General features: G+C 35.1%; 1 protein-coding gene across 1 annotated transcript; it reads left to right on the top strand.

Moving 5' to 3' along the window:
- Positions 1–17,006: 17,006 nt before the first annotated feature.
- On the top strand, positions 17,007–17,841 carry LOC147475432 (protein FAR-RED ELONGATED HYPOCOTYL 3-like). Its single transcript, XM_086585417.1, has 2 exons — positions 17,007–17,352; positions 17,645–17,841. Exons 1-2 carry the CDS (start codon positions 17,007–17,009, stop codon positions 17,839–17,841), a joined length of 543 nt encoding a protein of 180 aa, XP_086441543.1.
- The last annotated feature ends 4,179 nt before the right edge of the window (positions 17,842–22,020 follow it).

Here is a 22,020-nt window from a genome sequence, read left to right as displayed (position 1 = left end):
TTTTTCATGGTCTAACCCATAAAAAATAGGTAACAAATTAAATATATTTAGGGGAATTCGGAAATCCCCCACTAGGTCTGATAGAACGATGCAAGATTTTGGGCTATCGTTCAAGGCTTTGTAAAAGTCAAAGAGAGGTGACTCTCTTTCTTCAGCCATTATTTCAGGTGTTGTGTGTGGTATATTAGCTAGAGGTATAGTGAGTGGTATACTAGAAAGGCGTGTTTGTTGACGTTGTTAGTTGATTACGTTAGGTGTTTTTCTTTGACCTGACCTTAATCTCATGCAAGGCTAAGAAATATCTTAACTAAACACGACAACACTCAAACAATCCTGATATGCTAGTATGAACATCTAATAGGAGATGCGAGGTGTGGAAGAAAGAAGTACTTGAAAGCCTCCTTGCTTCGCTTATGAATAATATCTTGTTTACGCGAGCTCTATGTATTTAACTAGTTAGAAACACTGAATAACTTGAAGAAATGGAATGTTTGAACTAACCTCTAGAAATTGGGTGGTTTCAGCAAAGGGCGCGTGTCGCGCTCAGAATTAGCCTAGGTAAGGTGCGGGTGGCGCTCCAATTTAGCCTACCAAGGGCGCGGTCACGCTCTGTACTTCACTAATGTCTAGTGATTTAGGCGCAGGTGGCGCTCCAATTTAGCCTACCAAGGGCGTGGTCGCACTCCGTACTTCACTGATGTCCAGTGATTTGGGTGCGGGTGGCGCTCCAAGTTAGCCTACCAAGGGAGGGGTCGCACTCTGTGTAATCCTTCAAGGAAAATTTCAGTTCTAAAACAGACAACCACAGTTAGAATCAAACTAGGGTGGGTAGGTTTAATGGGACTTTGGAAAGACTAATTATACGAACGAAAATAATTCTAAAAGGAACTAAGATGGTAGCGGCACCATTTGATAAAAGTAAAATTGAATAGTTTTACCTACGAATAAGTAACGAGACTGAAACGCAAGTAAAACTAAAACTATTATGTGTGCTAGATTGTTTATCAAAATTTTCTACTCTGGATTCTATCGAAATAGAGTTGGAGTAAAAATTCATTCCACTCCTAGTTCTTTAGAATTCGCATTTCCTAAGATTATCAATTTATCCAAAGTTAATGAAAGTTTTACGAAATTATACTTCGATGCAAATTATACTAATGATATACGATAATTCAACTATGAAATGCTAAATTGAATCAATGATAAGGAATTAGGGGGGATTGATTCCACCTTAACTCGACTTAATTTACTAATGAAGAATCGTCGTAATCCGAATCGAACTGCTTTCGCATAACAATTGGTTCTTCCTAATCCCTAGTTGTTTATGGTAATCTCTATCAACTAACATCTAGCATGTGAAACAATCAAACCCATTCTCATGGTGAACTAATTGTTTTCTAGAATGGAATGGGAAATCACGACTATTCTACGCTTAACAAAAATCAAGCTTCATCAAGGCTTCTTCAACCCCCTCTAATGGAGGTTTAGCCTAGAATCATTATACTATCATTAATATATAAATTTAAGCAAGACATGATATAAAGATTATAACTTTGCTTATTTTTACTAAATGGAAATCTACTAATGCAAGATTTAATTGAAACTAATAATGATAAATAACTAAATCTATGAGTTGAAACTACAATGATTTAATGGAAAATGAAACTAAATTATGAAGAACTAATTAACTTTATTGATCTAATGAATAGCAATAACAATGATTCAATAACTTAATTTAAACAAGGTAAAATGAAAACTAATTAATTTAAAATCTAAATCTATATCTAAAACTATTCTCTAATGGCTACTTGCTACCTAAAGCTAAGAATGCTTAAGAGTTAAGTCTTCTACCCTGAAATGGAGGAGACCAGATCCACATTTTCGTGCATGGGCTGAGGAGCCATGTTTCAGGCCGAAAAATCGAGCCCAAAACCCAATTTCTTCAGTCCACATAGGCCTTTCGAACTAGACTTTACTTACATAGACTTTTTGTCCACTTCTACTCCTCTGATTAGATCAAGGCTTGGACCATTGGAAAGCTGATACCAATATGGTCGTTTTGACATAAGGTAGGCCCAATTCTGAGGTCGGAACCCAAAGATACGGTCTTCGGAAGTTCTGCTGACTTTTGTGTGTTGTTTCTGCTCGCGTTGACTTTTACTTTTCAAGTTTGACCGGGCTTTACAAAGTCTTTTTCTCCTTGAATCTTGGCCTTTAATCATAGAACTTCTTAGCAACCAACCCTTGCTCCTTTATCTCGCCAAAGTGACACCTTTCTGCACATAATTGACTTCAATGCCTAAAATACATAAAAGCACGTAATCAACATTAACTCTTATTTATTAAAGTATTATTGTTAAGGGGTTAAAACTACTATTTTGGGCTCTTATCAGTAATCCACCACACGATTCGATTGACCATTAGTTTAGTCATCGAATCGATTGTTTGATCCCTAGTGAAGACTAAGTCATCTCGGATCAAGGCTCCACTGGCATGAGAGTTTAACTCCACCACAAATCTCTTTGATGGTGGCTCTAAACTCTAGTTCATCATTATGAGTTCTATCTCTAGAAACTCACAACGAAGAACTTGAAGTGCATAATACAAAACAATGACTATTCTAATTAGATATCATTCTCACGTGGCTTCATAAACCCCCTCTAATGGAGGTTTAGCCTTGTGTCATCAAAATCATTATACTAAAGCAATAAAAGAAAGACATTATAAAGTAGAGACAAGAATTGAATTGAAGAACTAAAGGTTTTATTGAAGGTTTTAATGGAGGCTACAATTATAAACCTAATGTTAACCTTAAACTAAACTACAACTACACTAAACTAATTAGAGACTAAGGGGAGGAAGGAAAGAATAAGTTTAGTCTTAACTCTCTTTATATAGGAGAGGGTTAAGGTTACATTTTTGTGCATGGGATAAAAAGGGGGACTTTGGGCCTCTAATGTGAACCCAAAGTCTATTAGGTTAGGTCTAAAGAGGCCATAACTGCTGGAAATTACTTTAGTGCACTTTTCGTCCACTTTTGCAGTTCTAATTTGGACAAGGAATGGTCCATTGGAAATTATTCCGATCTAGCCGTTTTGACATAAAGTAAGCCCAATTCCGAGGCACAAGTCCAAAGATATGCCCATTTTAAGTTTTATTGACTTTTATGTTCTTTTTCTACCTGAATTGACTTTGACTTCCCAGCTTTGACTGGGTTTGGAAAAGGCTTTTCTTCATGATTCTTAGGCTTTAAATGTAGAACTTCCTCAGCAATCATCTTGGCTCGTTTTCCATGCAATAAGGCATCTTTAAGCACATAAACAGCTTCATGACTGGAATACGTAAAAACACGTAAACATTACTAACTCTTATTTAGTATAAACATAATTGGCATAAATAGAATACTATTTAGTGGTTTAAACTACACTTTTGGGTGCTTATAAATGGTCACAGTAAAATTAAAACAAAATTCCACTAATCCACAACCCTTGGCTACATGCTGAAGATGGAATCTTGACATGAAGAGAATTATTTGAACACAACCAAACATGTGTGCAATATTAGAGACACATTTTGGGTTGTTGGGTTATCGTGGGCAAATATCGTCAACCCGATATTTCTGCACGTAATTTCATAACTAACTTGAGATGTTGACATGACTGTCAGTATCTTGCTTTTAAGTTCATTTGTTATAGAGAAACGCAGGAAAAAAGGAGAAAGAAGGAGGAAGAAGGAGAAGAAGAAGAATAATAATAATAATGGACACCCGTGTCGGGATCTGATTGGAAAACAGTTAAACTAGAGGACTATATAAAGAGAAGATGAGGAAAGAGATGATTCATTCTAATTTTTCCACAAAATTTGTAAAACTAAAGCGATATAAAGGGAGATGGAGTGATTTGTAACCGCCATTAATGTTCAATACAAAAACTTCATTTTACTTTATCTTAAACTTTGATTCAATTTCAATCAAACCTTAATTTAATATCAATCACCTTGATCTTAGTGAATTTCCTTTGTACACAACATTGGTGCCGTCCGTGGATCAAAGATAATAAAAGCTTTTATTTTCTTTTTCTTTGAGATCGAATCCATTTTAGACATTTGTGGTAAAGAGTAATCGTTCATGTTCAAGGAAGTTCTGTGAGATCAGTGGAGTATTCATATTCTTTTCACAATGCCTCCAAAGTGTGCTACATCAAGTAAGGCAGTAGCAGCAAATGGAGAAAGTACTTCTCAAGTGCCATCTAAAAATGAGGAACGAAGAACAAGATGTTTAATAAGTAGATTATTGGAGGAAGTAGAAGAGGTACATGAGGAAGAGATTTCTTTGCAAGTCTTGTTAAAGAAGTTTAAGGATCTGGATAAAAAAAACCAAAGCTCTGATAGCAGAAAACAAAGTAGTGAGGGAAGAGAACGAAACGCATGCAGTGGAAGATTTATTTGAGAAAGATGGGGCTGAGTCGAGTTCGGGCAGTCCAGTAGCGAGGAAGAGCCATCTCGAGGAAGTGAGGAAAAGCCATCTCGAAGAGGTACAGTCAATGGCAAAAACGACACCATAGATGGTACAAGAGGAAGAAGTAAAACAAGCACCCCAACCAATCACGAAAGAGATGGTGCAAGAAATATTACAGAGACAATTCGGTGATCAGTTGCTGGAGAAAGTATCAGCCTCGGTTCGTAAATTAGCTAATGATGTTAGTCGAAACCCTCTGAAAAAGGAGATAGAGAGGGTGCCATTACCCCTAAAATTCAAAAATCCTAAATTCACTCATAATGATGGGATTACATACCCAATGGGCCATTTTTTCAGCTACCGACACCAGTTCTCGATATATCATGGAACTGAGTATTGGGATTCGGTGCTATGTCGATCTTTTTCTTCAAGCTTAAAAGGCAAAGCACTAAAATAGTTATGTACGATATCTGAAAGGACCATTTCTTGCTTTCATGAGATTGAGGAGAAATTCCTCACGAATTATGGTCATCAAAGGGTAAAACCGAAGTAGGTATCGGTTTTATTTCAATTGAAGCAAGAAAAGAAGGAATTATTAAAAGATTTTTTGGCCCGATTCAAGGCTGAAACTCAATCAGTGGAGAAGTTTGATGAGTCTGAGATGACGGCTATCATGGCTTTCCAAATGGGTTTGGTCTTAGGATCAGATATGCACAAATATCTCTTGCGCAAGGAAGTTAAAAGTCTACAGGAACTATATGACAAAGTTAACAGAGATATTTGGGTGGGAGAAGGGATACAAGTAGCCATGGTGCAAACTATACTGCAAGTATCGGAGTCAGGAAAGAGAGACAGGGATAATCGAGATCAACATGAGAGTCGGGACTCCTCGAGATCAGACAACAAAAGACCTCAGGAGAATTATACAAGTCAGGATAATCAATTGCAACAAAGAAGGAGGTATGAAAGAACACTAAAAGAAGAGCTAGATCCCAAAAAATTTATTGCCATCAATACCACACCTGAAGATATTTTAAGGAGGGTGGCGAAAGAAGATTTGGTAATATGGCCAAAGTACACTCTCAAGGAAATAAAGGACAGGTCTTATTATCACTTTCATAAAGTCGAAAATCATGAAACAAACAGATGTTTGCAATTATTGAAAGAAATTGATAGATTGATGAAAAAGGACAAGTTACGAGAGTTCAGGGCTGATGTCAGACCCGCAGAAATTGCTGCCATACATGAAAAACCCATTAGCGTAATCAATATGATCTATAAAGGGGAGATACCTTAGAAAAAAATTATCCGAGACAAAATAAGAAAGATATTGACAGTAAAAGAAGTTCTCGAAGTCAATGTCGAGCCCATCCCCATAAATCAGAGTATGGTGTCGGTAAGTATACCAGTAGCAATATTGTTCGTACCTGACGACTTGTCAAAGGTTAGGTTGCCACATGATAATGCCTTGTTAATCACGATACAAATATCAGGATATAACATTCAAAAGGTCTTGGTGGATTGTGGTAGCTCGGTTAACATTCTATTCTGGAGAGCTTTTACGGGCATCAGTCTTAATGAATCGCATCTAAAAGCCCTACAGTTCAATCTGTATTAATTTAACGAAAGCTCCACGAAGCCAGTAGAGGAGATCAAATTGCCAGTTCAAGATAGACCTCAAACTGTGATGACAAAGTTCATAGTTATCAAGCATCATTCCAATCACAATGCAATCTTAGGAAGGAAGTGGATTCACGACATGCGTACCGTGCCAAGTACTTTCTATCAAGACATCTGATTCCCAATAGCATACGGATTACACAAAATCAAGGGAGACCAATCAAAATCTGAGAAGTGTAATTTCGTAACTGTTAAAGGTATGTTGAAAGAAAATAGACAAGACACTACATAATTTCTTGGAAAGTTCTTGGAAGAGCTGCACTGCGTATCGAATCCATGGCCATTTGCACTATAGGGCATGGATATCGTAGGGCCTATGGTGCCTGGTCGAGGCAAAAGAAGGTGCATTCTTTCAATAATAGATTATTTTACAAAATGGGTGGAAGCCATAGCATTGTAGCATGTGAAGGAAGAAGATGTCATAAATTTTTTGTTCGAAAGAGTAATATGCCGATATGGTTTGCCTCATGCTATTATATCATATAATGGTCCCCAGTTCAAGGGAGGAAAAGTTAGAGCCTTCTTAGAATAATATAAGGTGAAGCATTTTACATCGGCACCGTATTATGCACAAGGAAATGGCCAGGCAGAAGCAACAAACAAAACTATAATGGATAACATGAAAAAGAAACTAGAAGACAAGAAAGGTCTCTGGGTGGATGAACAAAATAGCATTCTACAGGCTTATAGAACGACACCACGAACTGCCACTGGTGAATCTCCTTTCACATTAGCTTATGACATGGAAGCAGTAACTCTATCAGAAATGGTGGTATCAACATCCAGAACTAAAGTCTTAATAATTGGCCAAAATGATAAAGTAATGGCAGCATGAGTCCTCAATCTCTAGGAAAAAAAGATCAAGCAAGATTAAAGCTCGACACATACCATCGGCAGCTCAAAAAAACTTTCAACAAGAAAGTAAGAGAAAGACATTTTCAGGAAGGTGATTTGGTCTTGAAAATGGTCACTCAAGCAATTAAAGAGAAAGGGGCAGGCAAACTAGCAGTAACCTGGGAAGGGCCTTACATCATTCATAAATTAGGGGTTAATGAGGCTTATTACTTGAAAACTGCAGAAGATGAAGTATTATCAAAGCCTCAAAATGTAAGCAATTTGAAAGCATTTTATCAATAAAGAATATGCTAATAAATATATAAACGGTAAGCACTTGAACTCTTAAATGCAACTGTTAATAGTGAAATATCCTAAGAAATTTGAAAAGTAAGGTAGACGACAAATCATCAAGACATCTATTCATGTATGAAATATCCTAAGCAATTCGAAAAGTAAGGTGTATGACAAATCGTCAAGACATCTATTCATATATAAAATCAATAAAAATTTACCTTGTAAAGTTGTAATTGATTTCGCGAAAGGCATATTAGGATAAACTATTACCAAAACTATTCTTTTAATGGTCGAAATAACTCCTATACGAATTCTTCTAATATGCTTGTTGACCAATTAATAGAGTACCTACAATACAACATAAATGAATATAACGAAGTAAGAATGAAATCATAATGAAAAAACATAACAAAAAGAAAAATCAATTGCACACTTCACATATAATCTTGAATGCTTTGCATAGAAACAATAGTAGAAAAAAGGCTTTTTGTGACTGTTTTAAAATGTTATTTGTGGCTATTCTATTCGAAACAATCACAAATGGCAGAAAAGGGTTTGTGTGACTGTTTTAAGAAGTTTTTTGTGACATGCATTTTCGAAACGGTCACAAATGGTTTTTTTTTCTAAAGAAGGTGTCTATGTGTGGAGAACTATTTGTGACTGTCATATCTAGAAGTGTGACAAATGGTTGTTTCTAGGTTGTGGAGTATAATTTGTGACTGGTCTCGAAAAATAGTTACATATTCCCAGACTTTATGTGACAGTCCTGAAAACCCAGGTATTTTTTCGCTCCCCCAACTGCAAGAGCCGAAGTTACCACAAAAAAAAACTGCAAGAGCCCACTAAGTAAAAGTAGTTAGAAACCTAGTGCTCGGTTTCCCCATTCTTCCAACACCTCCAGAAACACTTCCAAGCAAGTGCCTCTACCAAAAAAAATGCTCGATATCCCATGACTCTCTCTCTCTTAACTTCGGCCGTTAGGTTTCCAATAACTGTGTCAAAGTCCTTATTCAGTGTTCATTGGCTCTTCCTTCTCATCCCTCTCTTCGATTTTGAACTAAAAAGTTTTCGTATTTTGAGTTCTATGCGAATTGTCTTTCGAGAACAGGCGAATTTTGCATATGATTTTTACGTGTTCACACCTATTCTACCTCTCAAACGACAATATCCCCTTTAATCGACCAAGGTATGGGTTCTCATCTGATTTTGTTAGGAAATTCACAATTATCTTATAATAGTTAGTTAAATTATCAAAGAGGACTAAATACTATAGACCAGTCATAATTAGCTATCTCGTTAATAACTAGATCCAGTCATTGTTCAGTTCTTAATTCTTTTAATTGATCGTTTGTTATTGATTCTACTCTCCCAAGTTTCTTTCCATAGATTGTTAATTCGTTTATGATTTGATATCATAGATCAATTGCTTTGAGAGAGGTGTTAAAGCTACCATCTATCTTGGTCAAGTCTGTTCAAATTTCTGCTCATCTTTTTAGTCTTTGGTTTCTTTTCATCTGTAAGTCTGCACGCATGTTAGCTTGTGAATCATTTGACTGTGTCATTAAGGGATTATGGGTGCTTTCAGATTAACTTTAGGCATGGGCGGTGATAATTTCTTCTTAAATAATCAAGCAATTCACTAGTAGAAAAAAGGGTTTTGGTGACTGTTTTAAAATCTTATTTGTGACTGTTTTGTTCGAAATAGTCACAAATGGTAGAAAAGGGCTTTTGTGACTGTTTTGAAATATTTTTTGTGATTGTCGGATCTAGAACCGTGACAAATTCTTTTTTCTAGGAAAGGTTCATGTATTGCGGATTATTTGTGAATATTCTCCCAAAACAGTTTGATACTCCCCACTTTATGTCACAGTCTCATATGAGTATATGACCCATTTAGTTTTCAGTCCAGTGCACCACAACTCCACTAAAAAATAACTGCTTAGATACACAAAGTCACAAACACAGCCCAGTGAGCCCACGTTCAGATTCATGCTTCCTTCAAACACTTCCAGCCCGTACCGTATGTGCTCTCCTCTACACAAAATGAAAAACAAGAAAAAAAAAAGGTTCGAACACCCACGACTCTCTCTTCACTCCAATTTCATAAAGAAAATTTTGGTTGGTTAGGAACTCCAAAAATAGTCTCACTGAAACTCCCTAATTTCTCCCCAATTTCAACTTCTAGAAAATCGTTTGTCACTAGGGTTTTCACTTCCCAGCTTCTGTTCGATCTATCTCCCTGATTTCTCCACACACCCGTGGATAAAATGGCAAGGTTACTCTTTTTATGCTAGTTTGTTCTTGTTTTGGTTAATTAAACTTCTCAAACTTTACTGAGTAGATGCTAGTTTGAAATTTTGATTTATTGATTTATCTATTTACTAATTTTTGTTTTGTTTTGTTTCCTTCTATTTCTTCTGAAGAATGATAAATAGGGGACTAAACTTGTACCAATTTACAATTCTCATATTGTTGCTCTTTCCCAAGTCCTGCCCAAATAACTTGATCTGAGTAATTTTAACGCAAGTCCTTGTGTTTGTGTACTATTCCATGAATTTGGAATCAAGATGCTAGAATTTGTCTACTCATTTATCTTTTATCAATATTTACTAAATCTCATTGGGGTATTATTTTGTATGTTGATTGAAGTCTCTTTGGACTATATATATCCATATTGAGTCTTTTATTTGATTTAATGAAGGTCTCTTGATCTTTGTGACCTAACTACATACCTTGCATATAAAGGTTCTCATACTAGTGGATTGCCTATCTCAAACCAGGGTCCTACTCCACCAGTACATCGTACATCTAGTGCAAACTCCATCTAATACAAGGATTTACTGCTGCCATTATCCATGAAAATAGTTTGTCACCACCATCTGTTGCATTCAATACCTCTTCCAGGTTTGTTAGATAGCTATCAAATTTCTTTGTCACCCTTAATTTTGTTCATTCATGCTTACCACTAGTTGTTTATCATATATAAGGGATGCTCAAAGATATGGTGTGCTGCGACCAGCGTCGGTATCGAATAATGAAAGTCAAAAGATGCAACCATACAATCAAATAATGCTTCCTAATAAAAACATTCAACATTCTGGCATGGCTACTCCTGGGTCTTGCAAAAAATCGTGGCGTTTTATGCTACCTGGTGCAAATAGTACGGGTATGATGTTTGGGATAAGAGGAATGATAATGCCTCAGCCTGGATTTTAGGGAATTGGCTCACCAACTATGTTAAATATGGTCTCATCGGTCATCCAAGTCTATCTTGGTTTGTAAAGTTTCAATAGAATAAGTGTTTGTGAATACTATTTTGAAACTTAATGGATTATGTTTGTTTAGAAAAAAGATTATCAGTGCAGGTCCAATTCAATGTGGAATATGATGTAGTTTTTTGTTTTGCATGTATTCACTATTTTTTTTTTTTGAAAAAAAAAAGTATATTTATCACAGTTTTAAGAAAACTGTCATGACTAGGTTTCCTTTATATGATGGTTATAGGATGATTACATTACTGTTTTGTTAAAAGCATCACAAATTATTTGATTTTTTGTGACGGTTTTTAAGTTTTTGTTACTGTTTTATATAGTGGATATAGGTTTATCTAGAACAAATATTTGTGACGATTTTGGGAAAAAAATAAATGACCCCCACTCCATCACGATTTTGGAAAAAAAAAAAAAGACAAAAGACTTTTTGTCACTGTTTTTAACATTGATATAAAGCCTTTTTTTCTTGTAGTGAAAACATTGAGATGTAGTGTAAATTGCTGACACAAACTTGGATATCTTTTACTTACCGAACTCTCAAGTGCTATAACTTAGTTTGTCGGTATAATTTGGTTTTCTTCTTTGTCCATCTATTTGCAGTTTTTTTTTTTTGGGAACAATCAACCTTCTAATTCTTGTAGAAAGTGACAAGCTATGCATGTATGAGGTAAAATTACTTATCTGTTGTATTCATATTTTGTCGTGTGTCGTGGTTTGCTACTAAATGTCTTTGTCTGTTGATAAAACGGTTGATTCGAAATTATATTTATGTTAACTGTGCGACGACTGAACACTTTTTCTCTTCTATGCTAATTAAAGGTTTGGAACTTGTTAAAGTCCTTTAGCACCTTTTTTTGTGCAATGGCTAATGCTCAAGCTATTGTTGTTGCACAAGAACTTCAAGCTCACTGATGTTCCGATGTTGCAAGCACATAACCAAGCGGCAAAAGATACATCTGGTATGGCTTTTGTAGATGGTAGGTGTGATGGTACACTGTGGGCTATTGTTGAACACCGTGTTTGGTCCTTGGTGAGGTTTCATCTTTGTTCTATGGTTAATTAAGGATCCCCCATGTCCAACTTTTACAAATGTTGTTATCTGACTTTGTACAACCCTATTTTCTTATTCACTCAAGATTATAAGCAATTGTTATATGGATTTTATTTGTTTTGCGGTTCTCTTTACTGGAATAATCATTAAAGTCAGGTAAATAATTTTTTTGTCATTCACTTTATCTTTAGTATTTTTAAGATTTGGTGGGATCAACAATGGTCGCTAGGTATTCAATGAAGATGACCTAGTACTGTAGTGTGGTAGCTGCCCAAGCCTTGTTTTGATCTTTTAGTTCATTAGCTAGTTTTTATTTTTTATTTCTTATAGTTTTAACTTTTGCAGATCAAGAAACTTTCTAGCCAGCAAGAAGACTTCTACCTCGGATAGATGTCAAAGCTCTTAGTTTGTTCGGTGCCTCTAAGAATGTCTTTCAAACTATGACGAAGACTAATCATGAGTATTTGACGTGAATGTGACTTGGTTACAATTCTTTCCTAATCCATTCATTTGTATATTATTAAGTACTTATTTATTGATTACCTAAGTCTTATGTTTATTTTTGCTATTGGAATGTTCAATGGAGTTAGCATTTACAAATGTTATTTGAATTTTAATGGATTATATTTCAGGTGTATATTTGTTGCACATCCAATTCAATGTGAAGTGTCTGTTTCAAATATATACAGGTTTTTTTTTTTTGAAAAAAATTATAACATTTATCACGGTTTTGCCAGAACTATCACAAAAGATAAGTTTTTTTGTGACGATTTTTGAGCAGTTGTTACCGTTTTTAATAGCTGAGAGAGACTAGTCTGGAACAAATATTTGTGACGATTTTGGGAAAAAAATAAATGACCCCCACTCCGTCACGGTTTTGAAAAAAAAAATAGTGACAAAAAAACAGTGACAAATGACTTTTGTCACTGTTTTTAACAGTGATATAAAGCCTTTTTTTCTTGTGGTTAAGGTTTTCGAGAGCAAGGATGACCGTGTTCTTCATACGCCCAAGTAGAAGTGAACCTTTCATATATTTATTGGATATAAGCTACAACTTCTAGTAGCTATGATACGTCCTTCAACAACAAATACAACAATATGTATCCTCTTTCTCGCCTTGCGGCTCAAACAAAGTTTTGGCAAAAAATAATAATAAGGTGACATTGAAGTAACCTAAACCAGCAAGGACTAATGAGGTGCCTATATATAAATTCTCAATCCCCACACTGGGAAGAAAATACAAAACACCTGTACAAACTTTCCCATATATTTAAATAACTACATACAGGAAAAAACTTAATGCCCAACCTTTATGGTGTACTTTTCCATCTCATAAATAGCATTATAGCATAAGGACTACCCAACCTAGGCCGCATGGTTATGTGACTTTAACTTAATACTATTTTTTATGGGTAATAACTATGCCAATGCCTAGCCAACAGATCCCGCAGATGCAAAATCTCTACAGATTCATATCTAATTATAGCGCAGTACCCTCAAGCATAGAAGGTTTTTCCAAAAAAAATATGCACATACAAATCCCAAGTTTAAAATATTGCTCAAAGCATGCAGGTACCTACTACTTAAAGAATTCTCAACTTAAAGTCATTCCATTCCACATTTACAACATGAAAACTATATGTCATCCATAATATAATTGAGATTTGTGCAACTCATAAAATGTTTAGAGAGTAATGTGCATGACATTCTTTTTCAAGTTTTTATATCTTCAACTAATGATCCAATCATTAAAACCCAACAAAATATGGATCAAAAGAACATTAAAAATAAAAAAGTAATAAATAAATTCTAACATGATCGAAAGCATTCCAGCAACATATTTAAAGAGAAAGCCTCCCTTGATTGCCTCTCCACAGATAATCGACATAGTGAGACATTGAAACAAACACTTAGCAAACCGACTAATTTGAAATAATCAATTATTTGCTTGTGCATGATAAAACTATCAGAGTTAGCCCCAACCTTTTTTAATAATTAGAAGGACTTACATAGCTCCATTTGTTCTACTACTTAGCAAGCGATGCGTCAGTTGAGAATAAAACAATTTCTTTCAAGTTTGGGATTCATTGAATCCTATTATGTGAATACGAATATATGTTTATGTAGCTATTAGGCAAAAAGAATCTAGTGTGGCTCAAATAGTGACTACGTACTTTCCACAAAAATAGGGTGTTGAAATACACTATTGTGGTAGTCAAAACAGCCGATTCACCTGCTACACTATAGTGTCTCGCTCCTCAATCCTCATACAGGAGTGGCTTTGGCAGAATATTAGGTGTACTACGATTTCAAAACCTTGTTGGTTTTCTACATCTAATATTTTGACCTTGGCAATAAGCAACACATTGAAAGAGTTGCGAAAGCTAGAAATTTGCATTCTTTAGCCACACCATAGTCAAAATTATTGGAAGTCAATATAAATATAATATGGAAATCTAGGTAAAGGAGGCACCATTATTATATTAAAAAAGAAACAAATCTAAGCTGCTAGTTAGGGATCCATTTTAAAAGGGTTTGGCACTATAAACAACTATGATGCAGAGTGTAACGCTATATTATAGCAAAGGAGATAGCAACAATAAAAAATGGTGTTAATATTTACCCCCCCCCCCTATTATCGATAAGTTCACCATACTTAAAAAAAATAAAATGACATTCTTGTCCAACAGAAAAAATATACAAAAAACGTGATTCTCTATATGTTCACCCCATGTCGCATCTGTAGGAACCATTATTTCATAATGAATATTTCTACAAATCGTGAAAACCACGCGCAGCGGAATTAATGGTTCTCACGATTTTGGATTGAAAAACATACTTGTAAATTCGGCTTCTTGATATCTCTGAGAATCCAATAGCTATGAAATCAACAACCTTTTGATCTTCTGTTGTATTCCTATGCACAGAGTGGACGTTGTGTGGGCAAAGATCTTCCAACCTCTCCTTTCTCACTTGGCCTCTATCACTCTCAAAAATGGATCCAGTTTCTGGATCTATTTTTCTTAAGTAAAACCTTGATTTTTCTTGTGTAGAAGTCGGCCAGAGAAAGAGGTTTCCTTTATATAGGCTACAACAGGGACCATGAGGAGAAATTAGGGTTGGGCCTCCTGATGGACTTGGGTTTCCCATGTTCACACAAAACACACGACCCAAGTCCATCAACAAATGGCTTATTCCACTAAAGGCCATTGTTGCACTATCGCCCTAATCCCAAATTACGTGTTAGTGTTTATGGGCTCCATATTATATGCTCGTTGATCTCCCCGTGTTTAAGATATTGAATGCCCGTTGATTAAGTCAAGTTACTGACAACTACATTAATCAACTTCTTATGTCCTTGAGTAGTATCACTCAACCTCATTGTCATGTCGGATCAAATCCACCTGTAGGGTTTACATGACAATCTTTATGAGCTCCTCAAGGGGACATCATCAGCCCGACTTCTTGCGGGACATGGATTCCTTCTATAATCAACAGCACACCTTACATACAATGTCATTACCCAATCCATCGAGTTTGTTGATTCATAAATGAATCTCACTCATTGATGATTTAAAGCAATGTACAATGCACGTAAGTGTCCGTTATTATATCTGGATTAAGAGGACAAACATCCATAATAATAGAGGCGTTTGTTCTCCTATATAGTCAGTATAAAGAGAAATAACCTCACTTGGTCCTGTTCAATACACACAAAGTGTACTAGTGTAATCCTATAGTCAAGATATACTAATACCAGATTATACTACAACCGTACCAATGGTTTGTCCAAATCCATTTAGGTTGTGAACGATTACTTATATTTTATAAGGTACTGATGATATGATCTTCTGTGTGTCCACACTATATCATCTACAACATAAAGTATTAGACACATGCATATAACTAATATGGATAACATTTGCCCATATGATTCTCATTCAAAATATAAAGAATTAGAGTTAATACAAAAGTAAGGCTTTTAGTATATAACCCTATCAACATCTTCCCTCTCTTTTCTTTCACTTTTTCCTTAAATGCATTTTCTTCCCTCTATTTTCCCTTATCTGTCAAGACCTTATCAAAGTTTAAGTTTTGGACTAAAACCTCCATCTTATAGACTGTAGAAAAGTGGATGAGAATGAAAAAGAAACCAATGGAATTGGATTGAGATCGGAACCCTCTCCTTATTCTTACTCTATTGATAGTGAAATGATGAACAAAATGTCGATTTCGACTGTCGAACCAATACTATTCTGTGTGAGAACCTCTATAAATGATCATGTTTCACAGGTATGCCTTATCTTTTTTATTCTTTTTAAACCTAAATTGTCCAACTATTTTTTGTAATTGGGCCAAATATTTTTTGTAAGAGTCGTCCACTATTAGTAGACACGGTCAAGTGATATCCTTTCTGTTTGAGTGAAAATAATGACTACATGTGCTGATAGGATCCAATAAATATCGAAGGAGTGGAACTTGACTTGCTGAGCTTTGATTACTTTGACGACTTTACTAATTCTTGGGTATTTTATAATTAATCTTCAAATTCTCACAACATATATTCATTTAATTTTAAATTCTTTGAACTAATTAAATGTTAACGCCATTGCTATAGTATATGCCGGGCAAGAATGTTAATCCGAGTGAACAAAATGAAGTTGATCTCACTGAACAATTCACCACTGACCTGGTAAATCTAGCTAGCTTTTTGCTATTCTAATATTGTTCTAAACCATTGTTATCTCGTATATTGATAATTGGTTATATATTTTGACTTGAATATAGGTTTTTGAAAGTCACAACAATCTTCTTACATGGGCTAGAGATACAGGGAAAGAATGAGGGTGTATTGTAGTGATAAAGAAATCTGATTATGCTCATTCAAGAAGGACACTCAGATTGTTGCTTGCTTGTGAGAGGTATGGAATATATTGACCCAAAAAGAAAGTGAATGAAAATCAAGAAAAAGAAAAAATAGCTAATGAAAACTACAGAGAAAAGAAAAAACAACAAAAGAGAAAGACTTGTACAAAGAGATGTGATTGTCCTTTCTTGCTCAAGGGGATTCATTTATCTGGGCCTGAAGACAGATGGAAAGTAAGCGTTGATTGTGGTCGCCATAACCATCCGTTGGCGACCTACTTAGAAGGTCATTCTTATGCTGGTAGATTAACAAATGCGGAAAGGCAAGTTTCGTTTGAGATGACTAAAAATGGTGTTAGGCCAAGTCAGATACTTAATGTCATCAAGGAGCGTGATCCTAACAACAAAAGCACAAAGCAACAAATATGCAATCATCGTGCAAAGTTGAGACGTGATGGAAGGAGTGGGAGATCACAAATGCAATATCTAATGGACATTCTGGATAAGAATCAGTACTATGAATGGAACCGGGCGCGGAGAAAGATAATCGATGTTGTTGTGGATCGACTTGTTTTGGGCACATCCAGAGTCTATAAAACTGGTGAATTGCATCCCTTTTGTCATGATTATGAACTCTACTTACAAGATTAACAAATATCGTTGGCCATTGTTTGAGGTAGTAGGGGTCACATCTACTATGAAGACATTTTCCGTTTGTTTTGCATTGTTTGAGAAAGAAAAGGAAGATAACTATCTATGGGCATTAGAGCGACTGCATTCTTTACTGAATAATGAGACGCTGCCATCAGTGATAGTAACTGACAAGGAGTTCGCATTAATGAATAGCGTAGAAAAGATTTTTCCAAATGCAAGCCGCATGTTGTGTCGATGGCATATTTAGAGAAATATTTTGGCTAAGGGCAGAAAACTTCTCCCCGATGAGGATATATGGAAATCTTTTTATGATGACTAGAATAAAGTGATGATGTCTGATACAGTTGATGATTACAATTTTCACTTCGAGGCGTTTGAGGAGACTATCTCGATTTTACAAACCTCCATGATTACATAAAGAAAAACTTGGTTGCCACACAGAGAGCTATTTGTTTCTGCTTGGATCGATCGATACATGCACTTAGGTTGCACTACAACTGGTAGAGTGGAAAGTGCACATGCTAAATTGAAAAGGTACATGGGTTATGTCAACATCTGACTTTGTTGGTTTATGGCAATCAATGCATTTAATGATAACTGAGCAACTTACAGAGATATATGCATCCTTTGAGCGCAGTTTGAATAATGTGAGACACGACTTTAGGCTTCTCACTTTAGCAGAGTTGAGGGGTTTTGTTTCCAAAGATGTTATGGAGATGATTTTAGAATAGAGAAAGTGTGGTGGATTAGGGGGTATGGCAACTGAAGAATGTGGGTGTGTGTTACGACGTACACATGACTTACGTTGTGCATGTGAAGTAATTGGTTATGATCGACTCTAGAAACCAATTCTGTTGGATTCAGTCCATTATTTTTGGAAAAATCTTTCGGGAGTTCCCACACCAAGAGTCAACGTCAATGTCGATTTGCACCCTGAAATTTCAAACATTATGAAATGCTTTGAAGATGGTGATGATAGTTACAAACAATATCTCATGAAGAAACTTAAAGAAATTACCCATCCAAATACTTCTTGTTTGGTTGAGCCTAAGGAAAAGACTAAAACAAGAGGTCGACCAAAAGGTAGCACGCAAAAGAAGTTATTGCAGAATGAGTCTTCAACCAAATGATATCCTTCATATTTTGAACATGTACTAGGCACACCTGAGGTTGCATTATCTGGTTCAATGTCATTAAGTGTTACATCACAATGTGCATCTAAGAAGCAAAAGTTGAAGGTGACTCGCGCTAAAACCGCCTCTCTATGGTAGTCATCTCTTTGATCCCAAATATGACTCATGCAATGGAGCTCCTCTCTGCATTTCCAATTGAAGTCAAGGGTTTGATTGCTGATATTAACAATGTGAGCTCGGATGGTAATTGTGGATTTCGAGCTGTGGCACTTGCACTTAGAATGGGACATGGGAACTGGAAACAAGTTCGGGATGACTTGTGTCTAGAATTGGCAGCCAACAAATCATTCTACACAAGTATTTTGGGTGATAAAGTTGAGTACAAAAGCGTTTATGATAGGATACATTATGATAAGAGTCCATGTGGAGAAGAGAACTAGATGAGTATGCTTGATTGTGGTCCTCTTATTGCTTCCTGTTACAATGTTGTGGTTGTTCGATCACCTCTCTCCACGAGCACACTATACTTGTCTTCCCTTGAAATCTTATCCTCCCTTAAAAAGTTCACCGAGGGTTATCGCTGTTGATTTGGTTAATAACTGTCATTTTATGCATGCACTTTTGAAGCCAGATTGTCCACTACAATCGCCTATTGCTTCATGGAAGCAAGGAGTGCAAGCTAGTTCAAAAGCATGGAGAACAATTTTTGAAGCTCGATTTGAAGCATTTGAAGCAATGGTTCGAAGAAATACAACATCTGTAGTATTGGACTAGTGATTATCTACATGTCAAGTCCATTTTGGTCAGTTGTAATTTGACGTACATGTGCACTGTTAATTTTTTATCAATGTTTTTAAAATAAACAATTTTGTTGGTTTATGCTACGTCCTTTTAGTGGTGTGCTTCCCTTATAGTTTCATTTTATTTTCTTACAATTACAGTTTCATGTTTTAATGTTGAAAGTACTTTAGGAACATGTAACCTCCATGAAATGCCCATGGCTTCATCTTGTTTTGTGACCAAAATTTATGTTGGTGAAAACTATTGCTAAACTTAATTTGGAATTGCATTTCTATTTGAAATTTCCTCAAACAATTTGTATGCACTCTCAATATACCACAAGCAGGTAAAAAAAAAGAACTAATGCCTCCAAATAAAGCCAATAAATCTCTCCATTCTTACTATCATATAATTTTGCACCAAAAAAAAATATATATATATATATATATATATATATATATATATATATATATATATATATATATATATATATATAGAATAATAGGATTTGCTATTCAGAAAGGACTTGCGACGCAGCTTGTTGCACGCTTGTCCTAATTATTTGTAAAATTCCTCATCAGTATCAATAAAATTTCCACTTAAAAAAAAAAAAAAAAAAAAAAAAATAAGAGATGAGAGTGGTGAGAGAAACAAAAAATTTCTACATATTGGGATAGACATAAATGGTTAATTGGAGCAATATTGTAAACATAGAAACTTCAACTTCTTCTCCTCGAGCTTGCTCTTTCTGTTACAGAGAAATAAGTGATTTCAAAAAGTAATTAATGGGTATCTATGGGTATGGGTATGTGTTATACTGTTATGGTCATACAATAAACTTATTAGATACGGTGAATATATCTATGGACCAACATATAGACGGTGAGAATAAAGAAGCAGGGAGAGTATCAATTTTTACAGTGAGAATATCTTTACCCTAAAAAGATTAAACTGTTAAACAAAGCTAATATGGAAGATAACTCACGAATACAGGGGCAGTAAATTTTATGCATGTCTATGCTGCAGCTAAACGTGGAGCTAACCTTAACCAAGGAGAAATTGCTTCTCAGGAGCCTTGACCAAGGGGCATGCCTAAAAAAAGATAGATAAAATCAGTAAAATCTTATAATTAGACAAACAATATATACATCCAGATTCACTTATGCTAAAACAACTCAAAGTACAAAATTACGACTGGAAGTCAAAAGATCGAGCCATCATGTAGCACTCTATCAGAATAAAGAAAATATTTATTCTACTCATCCATATATATCCAAACGCAAAATTATAATCAAAAGAACAATATTGACAACATCTTATTAAAAACATTATCGGTAACAATAGTAACAATGATAAGAAACTATAAATTCGGTCTACTGAATATCAAAGTGCGGAAAAATTATATAAGGATCAACAATCACTTAAATAATAGAAACTATGAACTGTACTAAATAAGGACATAAAAATAATAGTGACCCAATCTTTCTGTCAGAATCATGAGCAACTACTTGCTTTCCTTCTAAACACTACCTACTCTAGGATGCCCATTCATATCCCACCTTTCAAAATCTAATTCTCTTCGTCCTAAGACCAATAGGAATAATATCACCTTCCAATAAGAGCACAAAACTGTAGTTTTAACCCCATAATAATATTACATTTAGACCTATTATGTTTATAATAAATAAGAGTTAGTACTGTTTATGTACTTTTGTATATTTCAGGTCTTGGAGTCAACTATGTGAAGAAATATGTCACTTTTGCAAGAGAAAGGAGCAAATGTTGGTTGCTAAAAAATTCTATGGTTCAAGCTCGAGTTTCAAGAAGAAAAAGCCTTCTTAAAGCCCAGTCAAAGCTAAAAAGTCAAAGTCAACGCGGGCATAAATAGAGCATAAAAGTCAACAGAACTTCTATAGGCTGTATCTTTGGACTCAGACCTCAGAATTGGGCCTATTATATGTAAAAACGACTGTCTCGGAAAGAGCTTTATAATGGTCTAGGCACTGATCTAATCAGATGAGTAAAAGTGGACAAAAAGGTTGTTGTTGTAATTTCCAGCAGAGAAACCCTTTTTGAACTTAAGTAATTAGGTTTTGGGCTTGATTTAATTGCCCAAAACATAGCTCCAAAGCCCATGCATGAAACTGTAAACCTAGCCCTCTCCTATATAAAGAGGACTAAGGCAAAACTCAAAACACTTCTCTTCTCTCTCCCATTAGTTATTTAATTTAGTTTAAACCTAGTTTTATGTTTTATTAGCCTAGACACCATTAATATAATTCAAGCTATTTTTCAATTCAAGTATTCTTTAATTATGTCTTTTTCTTCTTATTATTTATTCAATGATAGTCTAATGATTTATAGCAAAACCTCCATTAGAGGGGTTTAATTGAAGCTTTGATGAAGACTTGATGTGTTAGTATAGAATAGTTGTATTAAAAAGCTTCAATTCTATAGGGTAGTTCATTCACCATGAGAATGGGTTTCAACTTCCTCTCATGTTAATTATTAGTTGGTTAGAGATGCCATGAATAATTAGGGATAAAAAGATCTAACCTTTATGTTAAACCTTGTGTGAAAACATAAAGATTAGGGTTACAACAAACTCCATACTAGCATGTTAGGGATTAATCAAGGTGGATTTCAAATCTCCTTAATTCATTCTCTATATACCACATCTTATTATTTAATTGTCATAGTTCAATTTAGAATATATTCAATCATAGTTATTGCCATATTAGTTATATTTAGAATAATTACACTCAAGTTGTTGAATTGTTAAGCACTAGTATAATTAGTTATGTTCTACGCAATTAGGAGTGGAACGAATTCGGACTCTAGTTTTATTATATGATAATCGAGAGTAGAAATTTGATAACAAAAGTTTAAGTAGTTTATACTTCTGCCTAGTTTAATTAGCGTAAGTAGGAGTAAAAGCTTATTTTTATTTTATCAAATGGCGTCGCTGCCATCTTAGTTGTCATTAGAATCTAGTTT

Source organism: Coptis chinensis, chromosome 9 (genome assembly GCF_015680905.1).
Source record: "Coptis chinensis isolate HL-2020 chromosome 9, ASM1568090v1, whole genome shotgun sequence".
NCBI lineage: Eukaryota > Viridiplantae > Streptophyta > Magnoliopsida > Ranunculales > Ranunculaceae > Coptis > Coptis chinensis.
This window is presented reverse-complemented; position numbering and strand designations above follow the sequence as displayed.

Excerpts from the sequence above, each read along its gene's own strand:
- LOC147475432 (XM_086585417.1), top strand. The coding sequence starts at position 17,007 with ATGTTGTTGTGGATCGACTTGTTTTGGGCACATCCAGAGTCTATAAAA. Across the intron at positions 17,353-17,644 it reads CATGTTGTGTCGATGGCATA|GTACATGGGTTATGTCAACA; the intron begins TTTAGAGAAATA and ends TAAATTGAAAAG.